The sequence below is a fragment of the Malaclemys terrapin genome, chromosome 10, assembly GCF_027887155.1.
Source record: "Malaclemys terrapin pileata isolate rMalTer1 chromosome 10, rMalTer1.hap1, whole genome shotgun sequence".
Taxonomy (NCBI): Eukaryota; Metazoa; Chordata; order Testudines; family Emydidae; genus Malaclemys; species Malaclemys terrapin.
In genome coordinates this window covers 13,517,882-13,530,828 of record NC_071514.1, presented here as the reverse complement: position 1 = coordinate 13,530,828, position 12,947 = coordinate 13,517,882, and the positions used below count along the sequence as shown (strand labels likewise).

Genomic DNA, 12,947 nt, shown 5'->3' with positions numbered 1-12,947 from the left:
ACCACATTTGGTTTCTTTTTCTTTGCCCTCTGGTTTCTGAGCCTTTTGTGTGTGCTCAGGTCACATTTTCAAGCTTTACTCCAAAACCATAAAGGTTTAAAAGTTCTTTACAAAAAATTAACACTGAGATTCTCACAATCACATGTCTCCAGACGCTTGGTCTTTAAGACAAACACCAAATATTGCAAGACTCGCAATAAAATCACAAAAGCTAGCAACATTGCCATTCAACATTTCTGAAGCGCCTTTTCTCTGTGTTCCTTGCCCTGGCCCAGTGTGTGCAAGTACAGGCAAGCTGCAGGTTGTTCTTTCCCCTTTAAACCAGCCCTTGAATGAATGTATTTTTCCTGGCTGGTCCACCACACGCCTCATTCTGACCCATTTCAGAAGCTGCCAGGAGCATGCTCATCAAACCACAGGGCCAGGAAATGTGTTGGGCCCCCTGAATCCCAATTACTGTATGCAGTTTGCAACAGAAAGCTCTTGGTGTGGGTTTTCCAGGGCTAGTGGAAACCAGTCCATTGCTGTTTCATAAAAAGAGTGCCAGAACCACTCACACCTGGAGCATTAAAGTCATCAGTTGGGATTTACAGGGGGAAGAGGAAAAAGGGAACCAGAGATTAAGGAGGAGAAAGAAAGGCAGTGAGACTGGGGCCAAGGGAGGTCGGCAACCAGGAGAGAATGGGGAGTCACTGTGGCAGGTCTAGGCATTGCAGGTGAAGAGCAGACAGCAAACCTCCGCCACAGTGATGGGGAGGAGCAGGGGATGCTGGGAGGGATGGAGGAAGGACCCTGTGGCAAGTCTTCTCTATCTGTTCTTTGGAAACATCACACAGAGATCTTGCATAAAGAGGGAGGATTGGTGGGAGCAAAGAGCTCCGCACAAAGCTCTGCCAATAAACTTCAGTCCTGACCTGCAGCATCTCCTGTCATTCCATTTCTGGGAAGCTCCCCAGAGGCCTGCCAATGCAAATCAATCCTGACCTGCAACCCCATTGCTATACCAGTCCTGAGCTACCACATTCATCTGCTGATGCACCTCAATCTTGATCTGCCGTCTCTGTTATTCCCTTCCTAGGTCCTTCATGCCGCTCTGCCACTGCACCTCAATCCAGGCCTGCAGCAGCCTCTGCTGTCTTACTTCTTGGCCTCCACACAGCTCTGACAATATATCTCATGTTTTCAGCTCTGGCAATTGTGAGTGTGTATGAGACCACAGGCGTGTTACTCCTCTGACCTTCACTCAGTATTGGTGTGCACACACATGCTAGAAAACTTGAATTGCTTGAGAATCCCTTATCAGTCCCAATGGTTTGATTCACGATTTCCTGTTAATCCACCGCCAGATGTCATGTTCGCTAACCTGCAGGATGACTAACCCCTCAAATCAGTCAATCTTCCTTGAAGAATTGCTTAGGGAGTTCTGCCAAAGTATATACACATGACAAGAGGCAGAGCAGAGTCGGGGAGCTTGGGCTGGGGGCAGTCTGAATCAGACTCAAGGTGGCCTCATGCCTTGTACAGAGGCTAACGAAATCAGAATGGAGCTAGAGCCACACCATTTAGCACTCCGACCCATTTGTCAGGACCCATGGGGCGTAGTGGCAGTGGAAAGGGCTGGGAGTGGAGCTAGTTAGAAATTTCAACTAAAGTAAAATTCCTGTAAAATATTTTTTGAAGCTTTTCCCCCCCCCCATTTTTCAACGAGCTCTAGCCTGAGAGTCAGGACGCCTGGCTTCTGTTCCTGACTCTGGCAGTGACTCGCAGGTATGGCCTTGTGCAAGTCACTTGATCACTCTGTGCCTCAGTTTCCAATCCTCCCATTGTGCATTATGGATAAAAAGCATGACACAGTCTAAGAGCTGAGGATATTTATTATTTATTTCTCTTAGGTTTCCTGTAGCACTTATCAATGTAGCATCTAAACATTGGCATTATGAATTAAAGTAGGGAAGTCTGTTCTAGAGGGAAGGAAGGTTACTAGGACAGGACAGGAGGGAATCATTCTGTGTCTATACCCGCAACACCTTGATTACAAGAGATGAGAATTACTGGTGAGGAACCAAAATGCTGTTGTCTCATTTAGATATTCAGTTTGGTTGGTTTTCCTGGACCATCCCATCAACCTCTCCTGTTCTCCTCCCATTGGCAGGTCTCTCTCACTCTATTCTTCCATTCCTTTTTCAGTTTTATAGTCTGCAAAGCAGAGAAAGAGCAAAAAAGGAGGAATGCCAAAATCTCCAGAAGGCAGGAAGAAAAACAGAAACCTCCCCACCTGTCTCTTATCTGTTGGTCTCTCCATCTACGCGATGCACCTGTCTGTGTATGTCTGTATTTTGGCTAAAATACAGATGGTGGGTATGAGTCACAGAGATACAAGCAGCCCTGTGCACATTTGTAGGCAGCAAGAAGTCAGCTCCTCCTGGAGTGGATTTGCATATACTGTGTGGTAGGTGGTAGAATGCCCTTTGCCTCTCAACCTTTTTGCTGTTGGTCCTGCACTGTGCTACAGGTTTCCACTAATATTCCATTGCAGTCAATGGATAATGAGGACATATTTGGGCCACACTTCTCTGCCTGGACACACCGAATGAGTTTGATGGCACATCAGGCATGCTTTGCCTGGATGTACCCAGCACAGCTGGTACATTCATCCTGGAGGTTCCACAGTGGTTAAAGATGCATCTAAAGCCAGGAGCTCACACAAAATAAAAGTTTCCCGTTTCAAGGGAACCCTGGCTCCTTCATTGCACGGCAGGTGGGGGACCCCAAAACAGGGTTTGAGGATAGCAGATAAACGTCATCAGTCAGCCGTCATTATGGCCTCAGGGCTGTTGCCGTTTCTGGGGATGCTCCTGAAGCCTCTCCTTTTCACCTCTGCCCCCTCTGAAGCTGCACACATGGAGATCACCTGGCTTATACAATCACATAACTGGATTACAGTCAACCTGAAATATGATGAGCAAGCCACTGCTTACCAGGGAGAACAAAGAGATATTTATCTTTGTGTCTAGCTATTTAAATCTCTTTGGTGCTCTCTTTGTTGATCCGAGTCAGCCAATTCATTATGCCAAGGACATGGTTTGAAGCTAAGATGCTCTGCTAAATTAACTCTGCAGTCTCCAAGAGCTTGGAAGGGGTAAGAAGACCTCCTGTTCCCTGCTACGTACTAGTGATTGCTCCTGAGAAAACTGGGTATAAGGCAACCTCTAAAGCAGGGTTTCTCAAACAGGGGACGCCGCTTGTTTAGGGAAAGCCCCTGGCGGGCCAGGCCGGTTTGTTTACCTGCCCCGTCCGCAGGTCCGGCTGATGGCAGCCCCCCCCCCCCCCCCCCCCCCCGACACCCACAGCAGAGGAGGCGAGGTGGCTTCCTGGACCTGAGAGGGGCCCTAGAAGCAGGTGTAGTGACAGTGGTGCGAGGTGAGCGTGTGCTGCCGGGTGGAAGAGGGGGGCCCTTCCCTGGAGCTCGCTGCTACTGTCGGAGAGAGGGCTGGGGGGAATCTTCCGCTCTGGCCTCAGCCCCAGGGCAGCCTGCCTGCAGCCCAAACTCTTCATCCCCAGCCCTGCCCCACCCCAGAGCCCGCGCCCCAGCCAGAGCCCTCACCCCCCCCCCCGCACCTCAACCCTAGCCCTAGCCCTGAGCCACTCCCACACCCCAAACCCCTCATCACCAGCCCCAGCCCTCATCCCCACACACCCTAACCCTCTGCCCTAGCCCTGAGCTGCTCCCACACCCCAAATCCTTCATTCCCAGCCCCAGCCAGAGCCCTCATCCCCCTGCACCCTAACCCTCTGCCCCAGCCCTGAGCCCCCTCCTGCATTGTGAACCCCTCATCCCCAGCCCCACTCCAGAGCCCTCACCCCTGCATCCCAACCCTCTGCCTGAGCCCCTCCCACACCCCAAACCGCTCATCACCAGCCCCACCCCGAAGCCCTTATATTTTTACATTATTTTTAAAAATATATATTGGCTTACAAGGCAGGTGTGGTGGATCGGGACTATGGACCTGTTCTGGGCACCACCAAAAATTATACAAACCTGCTGCCCCTGGGTGACTCTCCACCCATCCCAGAATTCGGGGGGCAGACATGATTCTGCCCCACATCCTGCACACCCAGCCTGCAGGATGACATTTAAAGACACCCAATGTTTATTTTGTCTCTTGGGACAGCTGCATCTGATTGCAATGTCACTGAGGTATCAACACCAGGGCGAGAAGACAGAGAACACAAGTGCATTCCACTGGTCAGGATGTGGTACATGTCTCCCTCTGTGCCCAGTCCTCAGAGGAGATGAGTCTGTTTCAGCTACCAGCTTTAGTGACTCACTCCTTCAGCTCTGAAGGTCCCCTGATGTTGGCCAAGATGGTATCTCACACAAAGATATAGTATGACATGAGAACCCTCCACTAAGTGGCCATTGTTGCATCATCAACATGCAAAGATTAGAATATATATATGGAGATATACCTATCTCATAGAACTGGAAGGGACCTTGAAGGTCATCAAGTCCAGTCCAGTCCCCTGTCTTCACTAGCAGGACCAAGTATTGTCCCTGACAGTCCCCAATCCCTAAATGGCCCCCTCAAGGATTGAACTCATAACCCTGGGTTTAGCAAACCAATGCTCAAACCACTGAGCTATCTCTCCCCCCAATTAAGATTAAGAAAGGGCAAACCAATGCCCCTCTAAGCTACAGAACTAACCCCAATGGGAATCAAATCTTTAAAATTTGAAAAGGTTTAATTTTTCTCCCTTACATTTCATTTTCTAAGTACTTTGTGTTCTTGGGTGGAAGCCAAAGTGTTGAAATTCCATGAGAAATACTGTTTGCACAAAATTTCCAATCCAGTTTTTCAGACTAAAGTGGTCTGGAGAGTTTGGATAAGGATCCAGAAATTTGAAGGACTTCTCCAAACTCCATCTCTGAACTTTCTGAAGTCCACCCATCACTGGGGACACAAACACTGTCCTTCCATCAGGATAAGCTTGCCTCATTTGCCAATACATCACTAATGGAGACACAAACAAAACGATGCAACATCTCAACTCCATTATTTCATCCTTCAGGATAAAATACAGAAGGGCACTGAGCTGTCCATGTGGGAGTTGAAACCATCCTTCCACTCTGGGACAGTAGGTACATCTGCATTGAGAACCCTCTGAGAGAAGAACAATCTTGTGGAGTAGAAATGAAAGGGACATCCATTCCCACCCTTTTTCCACCCCCCACTCTACCCAGTTACACTGAATGACTATGCTCTGAAGAAGGACAAGATACAACCCCAAAACTGGAACTGGGATTATAAACATCCTGAAGTTCAGAGGGGAAAGGGGAGGATCAGTGGTTTTGCTTCACACTGTTAGAAAGGTGTGGCATCACTTGCAAAACTGAGATCCAGTTTCTAATTTTGACCCATCCACAAAATATGGGCAGTTCTGATGCACACCCATCCCTGACGGGCAGGCTATGAAATGTTTGCTTGATAGAACTCCCCTCTTCTCTTTCTTGGGGAGCCTACATGTTCCCTTGAGGAACCAGTCTGTGTGGGAGGGAATCACATTGGATATTTTATCCCACTGGGCACACAATCCTCATGCCTTCATGAAAGGAAGAGTGTGAGTGGTTAAATAAAGGAGGAGGGAGGAAGGGGGGGAGTACCAGGGAAGGAAAAGTATGGCTGGGAGGAAATAGGGAAATAGGTAAGGCAAGAGGATAAGGAGAGAGGAAAGGGGTGTGTGTGTGTGTGAAAAGGTCATTTACAATAACTGCTGCCTGCACCAGAGAATCCTCTTGATAAAAGAGACATACTCAGGAGGTCACCGCAGCCTGTCTCTTTAAATTGCTCATTACAATTTCACTAGGCAAGCAATGCAACAAGGTCTCTGTCTGTTTCCCTAGCCCTCTCCCTTCAATAACCGCTGAGCAAATGCCTCCGAGATTGGCTCCAGCTAATTTCCTTAAAGACACGCAAACTGCGAACACTGGGAAGTACAGATAGTCGGGTATAACAAATATGACCAAAATTAGATTAAAATAACCTGCTGATAAACAAATTACTCACCAAAAATAAATATTGGATTAAGCACGGATGGGACCTGGGATCACTATAATAACAGTGCCATCATGTGGTGCTGGGGTGAAGCAGTTGGCTTGTGTCATGGGGGTGGGGGACAAGAGGAATGTTCAGAATTACCCAATTTAACCCTACAGACCCAAACAGGCAGCTGCCTAAGCCTGTTTCTTTAGCTTGACTGTTTCCCCTACCCTCAAAAAATTGCATTGAGTTATTTTATTTTTGGCATGAATTCGGCGCTGACAAAAGCAAAAGATCCCACAGGATGGAGTCACACACAGCACAGCTTCCCTCCCCCCCCCCCACTTGCTGCTCTTCCAATGCACTCAGGAGCCAGGAGGTCAGAGTTCTGTCTCCACCTCTCCCACTGGCTTGCTGCATGATTATGGGTAAGATGCTTTGCTGCACTGTGCCTCAGTTTCTCCATCTGGACAAGAGAGGCGATACTCACTTCACCAGGGGTTGGGAGGTTTAGTTCATTAATTTTGGGAAGGGCGTTGACATACTCAGACACAAGTCCTTACAGAAGAATTATTGATGCTCCCGTATCACTCAGCCTCCCAACTACTGTTATTTGCTAACGCCCAACAATATGGCTGAGCCCATAGCAGACCCAAATAAAAGTAGGGCACTGCCCCGCAGAGCTTACAGTCTAGAAGGCAGACAGTCAGAGGAGATGCATGGAAAAAAACAGGGGAAGGAGCCAATATGGGACTTGTGTTTGCTTATTCTGTTTGTGGACACTGCAGAGGTAGTGAATCATATGAAGGGATCAGAATGAGAAGACAGTGGGAGCCTGGCACACAGCAGTTAGGAGATCATTCTGGGCACAAGGGAGCTGCTCAGAAGAAAGCATGAAGGCAGGTGTGGGAGAAGGAAATGAAGGGGATATCAAGACGAGAGTCACGGGTAGAGAGGAAGACACGCTAAGAAACGAGATCCAAGATGTAGGCCAGTGTGGAGCAGTGCAGCGGCTAGTGGCAAAGGCAAGACATTTAAAGTCAATGCAGTGAGCAAGGGAAGCTAGTGGAGAGATGCCAGTGTTGCCAACTCTCATGATTTTTCCATGAGTCTTGCAGTATTTGGTATTCCCCTTAAAGCCCCAACTCCTGGAGTCAGGTGATTATAGAAGAATCTCAGCTTTCATATTAAAAAAAAGTAAATGTGCATCCCTCAGGATCACAGAGTAAAATATGAAAATGTGCCTTGGTGCAGCCTAAAGGCTTAAGAACCAGAAGGCAAATTAAAAGTACCCACTTTTTGGTATGTTTAACATTATGATTTTTAAGCCAATCTCATGATTTTCTGGGGCCTGACTCATGATTTTTGAATGTTTGACATTGGCAATACTGAGATTCCAAGAGCATAGTGAGATGGTCTGATTGTCAGGGAAGGAAAATCTATTTTGTATAAGTAATCTACAATCCTAATTATAAAAGGATATAGTCGTTATTGCAGCATTAGAAGTGACACACGCTTCTGAGCCTACATTAATAGTCATACAAATGTCTATAATTCCTTTCCATTCACATTTTCAAGAAGAAAAACATCAGGCTCCCTCTGGCCATGTTCTGGGGCTGCAGGCCTTTTCTTCCCAGCTGTAGATGAGGCACCAATTTCAAGAAACCCATTGGCTGCCTGAGCAGCATCCTTTATGGGAGCCCTAGGCAGGTTTGAGCAGGGATATGGTTATGAAAATAACAAGCAGAATGGCCTCACCTCCAAAATCCCTCAGGCTGAGGGTGTCCCTTTGCAAATACCTTGGAGAAACATGGTCATGTTCATGAGGCGTGTGAAGGGGACCATGTGCTGCAGGAGAGGTGGTAATGATCAATGATCTCCAGACCTGTGAGCAGGTGTTCCCCATGAGATATCCCAGCAGCCATTTCACTGGCAAACCTGGTACTTTCACTTCTAAGTTAGCTACCAGTCAAGATCAGGGGCGGCTCTATGTTTTTTGCCGCCTCAAGCACGGCAGGCAGGTGGCATTCGGCGGCGCACCTGCGGGTTACGTGGATTCGGCGGCATGCCTGCAGGAGGTCTGCCATCGGCATCCCCGCTGCCGAATTGCCGCCGAAGCCGCGGGACCGGCGGACCTCCCGCAGGCATGCCGCCGAAAGCCGCCTGCCTGCCGCCCTCACAGCGACCAGCAGGCCGCTCCCTCCGCGGCTTCCCGCCCCAGGGACGCGCTTGCTGCGCTGGAGCCTGGAGCCGCCCCTGGTCAAGATAGTTTCCCAGCTCCAGACAGACTGGTAATTCCCTCATACTTTGCTGCCTTCTGTGGCTCCCAGATAGATCTTGTTCCCTCATCTACTTCCCCAACAGCTCCCCAGTATTAAGCAATTGCAGGTGAGCAGTTCCCATCAGTGTCTGTTTGGACAGAGAGAGGCTAGATTTCAGCCACAGATCAAAGCTTACAGGTAGCCCTTTCCTCCACAGCTGGCCAAAGTATCAGTGAAGACTAGAGGAATCTTGAGGGGCAGAGAGATTATCACCATGAAAACATTAGGGAGAGGCACTGCCATCTGCCTGGTCCTATTAAAACTATAGGGGATTCTTTCTCCTTCTGACTTCTTGCCAAAAGCAGAAGAGGGGCTCCTGGCCTAAGAGATCCTTGCAAAGGTGATCTGTGTAGCCAGAGGCAGAGCAACATCCCAGCTGGAGACACTGAGTGCAACCCTGAAGGTGGACCGCCAAGAATGGATGCATTCTTGACCTGTCTGTTTTCTGGGTGATCTCATCCTCATTCCTAGCAAGATCAAGTCCCACTGCAGCAACACAAGTAGGTCACTTTTCAAGGCCCCGATGAGGCTCAGAATAACCGATGTGCTGATACACACCCCGATTTAATTGTTGCAGCTAGCACCAGGGTTTCCATCTCCCATTCAGCTCAAAGCCTACAGCTTTCACATCTGTGAGGTCCCCCACCTTTGATTTCAGCCTGTGTCTTCACAAGCAATTCTCACACACAACAATGCCTAATGCTTGTAGACATTTACTTTCTTCTAGTAGCCTCCAAAGACACTCAGAGTGAGAAGAAACCCAAATCACGTTCTAGACCAATGACTCTCTAACTGTGGACCACTGATGAACCACAGAGCCGCTGCTGGTGGTGGTTTGGGCAGACCTAGCTGATCATATGATGCTAGCTCAGCCTCCTTGGTTCCAGTTATAGCACATGTTTTAAAAACATCTACAACTCCACCCCTTACTTTCCTAATGTCACTGTTCCACTAAGTGGTTGCTGTAGTTACCACATCAATGCTGTGCAGTCGCAAATCGGGTGGGCCATTGTCCTGGAACAGGAAGCCTGGCCCCACCGACACCACTGAGACCGCAGAATCTCCCTTCACAGCCCCAGGTGCTGACCATAAAGCAGGAGTGCCGTAGAAAGGCTTGTGCTGCCAACTGAGCTCTCCACTCTCCCCGCAGCTCCCCTCCTCTCCGTGAATTCCTCCTTCTCTAAATGCTAATTTTGCTTTTAAGTTGAAGGCAGCTCTGGAGTGGCCCCATCGCCCCCTTATTAAGATTTAGTATCTGAACCAGAAGGTGTTTCCTTGTTGCAATAACGTGACCTTTAAATCTAGGCAGCAAGGTTAATACCGGAGCATTATTTGAGAATTCATCACTTGAGCTGGTGCGACTCAGACATGATCCCATTGCAGCATGCTCATTTAAGTACTGCTTCCAGGCCTACAATTTTTCACAAATGCGTTTATTCCTAATGCTCATGAAAAGGACAGAGAAGAGAAAGAGTAAAGGGGGCGGGGAGGAGGGGGAAGAGAGAGAGGACAATACGCCATTGTGATTTATTGGAGAGGAGATTGTCTGCAATACTAGAGCACTCTTTCTTAATCAAAGCTTTATTAAATCCTGGTAATAAAAAGCTAAGTGTTTTTGGATGAGATAAAGGCAGAAAAGGGTAACGCGTTCACTTCAGGAACATTCAGGCCAGGAGTACATACAAGGGGACCCACGCTAAAAGAGCCCTAACCCCCAAGGACCAGACACTGCCAGTGTTAGCTACTCCCTGCCAGAGCTTGGCTACACCAAGGCAATCTCTAAGTACCGGGGCTAGCTTTAAGATCTGCAAGGTTTCAAGCACAAGTGGAGACCTGAGATGCTAGCAGGGGAAGAATAAAGTAAAAGTGGTGTCATTATGACAGTCTGCAGAATTCTTCTAAGCCCTTCCCAAAAAATCAGAACAAGTGGCCACCCTGGTCATTTCACTTAAGGAGCTTGCACCTTTATGTCTAGGTTATGATTTCCCACCTGCATCATCATAGAGACACAGGGAGAAACATGGCAAGATATACAATCAATACTACATATTATCCCCTCCCATTTCTCAACACAGATTGCTTTGGTCTATTGCAGAGATCAGCAATCTTTGGCACGCGGCCCATCAGGGAAAGCCGCTGGTGGGCCAGGACGGTTTGTTTATCTGCAGCGTTTGCAGGTTCGGCCAATCACAACTCCCACTGGCAGCAGTTCGCCGTTCCCGGCCAATGGGGGCGGCAGGAAGTGGCGTGGGCCAAGGGATGTGCTGGCTGCTGTTTCCCGCAGCCCCCATTGATCGGGGACGGTGAACCGCGGCCAGTGAGAGCTGCAATCGGCCGAACATGTGGATGCTGCAGGTAAACAAACCATCCCAATCCACCAGTGGCTTTCCCTGATGGGCCATGTTCCAAAGGTTGCCGATCCCTAGTCTATTGCATTTCAGAGGGGAGGAGAGGGGGGCACATTGAGTTGCAGAAGAATGTATCCATTCCTAATGGGATGTCTATCCAGGTGCACAGCACAGACAGGTATGTCAATAAGAATATAAAGAGAAGGCGCTTACTTGATTTCAGCAAAGCTGCTAGAACCTCAATGGCAGCCCTGGGGGGAGAAAAACAATGGAGAAATAATGTCAATTTCTTCAATAATTTTTTTTAACCTTGGTCTTCCCAGGCTCTGGGTCAGATCCCCAGTTGGTATAAATTGGCAGGACATCACTCACATTGATGGAGCTACACTTAGTAACAGCAGCTGAGGATCAGGCCCTCTGTGTTTGATTCAGTTATCCAACAAGATCAGCGTTAGCCCTCTAGCCTCAACATTACGTTGATCTGTACTGACCATTAAAAATAAACAAACACCCACATATCAAAAGAAATGAGACAAGTCTTCAGTCTTTGAACTGTTTCCCTTGAGCCCTCCGTCTGCAACACAGACTCAGAACAAATCCAGACCAGACACAGGGATATATTTCTGCCACCTGGGTCATCAGACACATGTACATCATAAGACGTGTCAGCTCCAGGGTTCTGGCCAAATTCCAACTCAAGCCATTTCATTTTGCCAAACTAAACATTCCCCCCCTCTAGCGTCAATTTAAAAAGAAAAACGGCCTCTCCCTTTATCGTCATCAATCACTAGTATTACAGTAGCCACAGCTGAGATCAGGGCCCCATGGTGGTAGGCACTGAAAAAAACATATTAAGAGACAACCCCTGCCCTAAAGTGTTTACAATCTAGATAGACAAGGTAGGTGGATATGAAGTGACTTGCACAAGGTCACACAGCTCAATCTGTGGCAGAGCTGGGACTAAAACCCAGGTATCCCACGTCCCAGATGAGTGCCCTATCCACTAGACAACACTTCCTCTTTATTCTTTCCCTGCTAGAAATTGTGTAACTTTGCTGTAGCAGAACAGCTGCTGCATGTTACCCAGAGACAACTGTATTTCAGAGAGTGAGCAATCTCACTTTGCTCAGGATTCTATAGGCAAGAGATACAAAATATACGGGTAAAACCAAGAACCTTGACAAGGGGCCTTTTACACTCTGACAGTGGCTGAGGGCTCTTGACACTGACCTTTATGCCTCACTAGGTGCCAGCAATGAAACTGCATGCTCAGATGTGTGTTCTTGCTCAGCTAAATAAATACAGGTGGAAGGGAGAGATGGAGTCAGACACTCCTGATTTTTCCCTTTAACTGTTTTCGTCTCCTTAGGAAAATGATAAAATACACATACATACAGTGCCTGCACAAAGGGCTAAATGTGCTGATGTAGTCAAACCAAGCTCCCTGCAACTGTCCCAAACCCACATGGGAAGTGCATGAAAACAGCCATCAGTCCTCTCATGTCCCCACATCACTGCCCTGTCTCTGACCTTCCGTCACTGCCCAAGTTCCCAGCTGCTAGCCTTTGACAGCTCAATAATTCAAAAGAAAGAACGGGTCATTTCACCTAAGAGTGTCACTGACAGGAGAGCAATCACGTGCTAGATTCATGATGCAGAGATGCCACAATGGACTAAACTTCTATCAGAGTTTACTCTCCACTGGGAAACCCAAATCCCACCCACTCCTTACCCTCCCGTCCTGATTGCTGTGTCTTCTTCCTAGCAATGACTTTGGCTTGCCTTCGCTAAAACATAACCTTGCTCCTCTTCACAGGGAAATACCATCTAGTGCATTCCACAGGCTCTTGCTGGGCTGACAGTGCTTAAGGAGAAGGGAGAAAGCGAATAGCTAGGGAGTCTCATAAGGGTTCAAAACCAGATGCACTTTAGTGCCCAGGTGAGCAATGTGAGGAGGTTGAACAATTCACTGACCCAGAAGGCTGCCAAGTCAAAGCAGGTCATTGGGTCTGGATTTAAACAGGAACTGGATCAATTTGTGCCCACTCTGAAAGCCACGCTAAGGACAATCAAATGCTTCAGTGTGTCACTCATTTCATATTGCAATGACATGGCTGGCTGCTATATGCACTTCTGCTCTCAAATGGATGGAATCAGAGCAACTTCTCTGTGTGGCATAGGCCCCGTACAGCTAGCAGCAGAAGAGATTCTCCTATATCAGCCTGTGCTTTTGGAGCAGG

At 48.2% G+C, this 12,947-nt stretch overlaps 1 protein-coding gene across 1 annotated transcript in view; it reads right to left on the bottom strand.

Annotated features, from left to right (window-relative positions):
- Nucleotides 1–12,947, bottom strand: part of AGBL1 (AGBL carboxypeptidase 1) — a 387,636-nt gene that overhangs the window by 306,526 nt on the left and 68,163 nt on the right. The window contains exon 6 of the mRNA XM_054043152.1: nt 10,921–10,958. Coding sequence (XP_053899127.1) covers nt 10,921–10,958 — 38 coding nt within the window. The remainder of the gene's footprint in view (nt 1–10,920; nt 10,959–12,947) is intronic.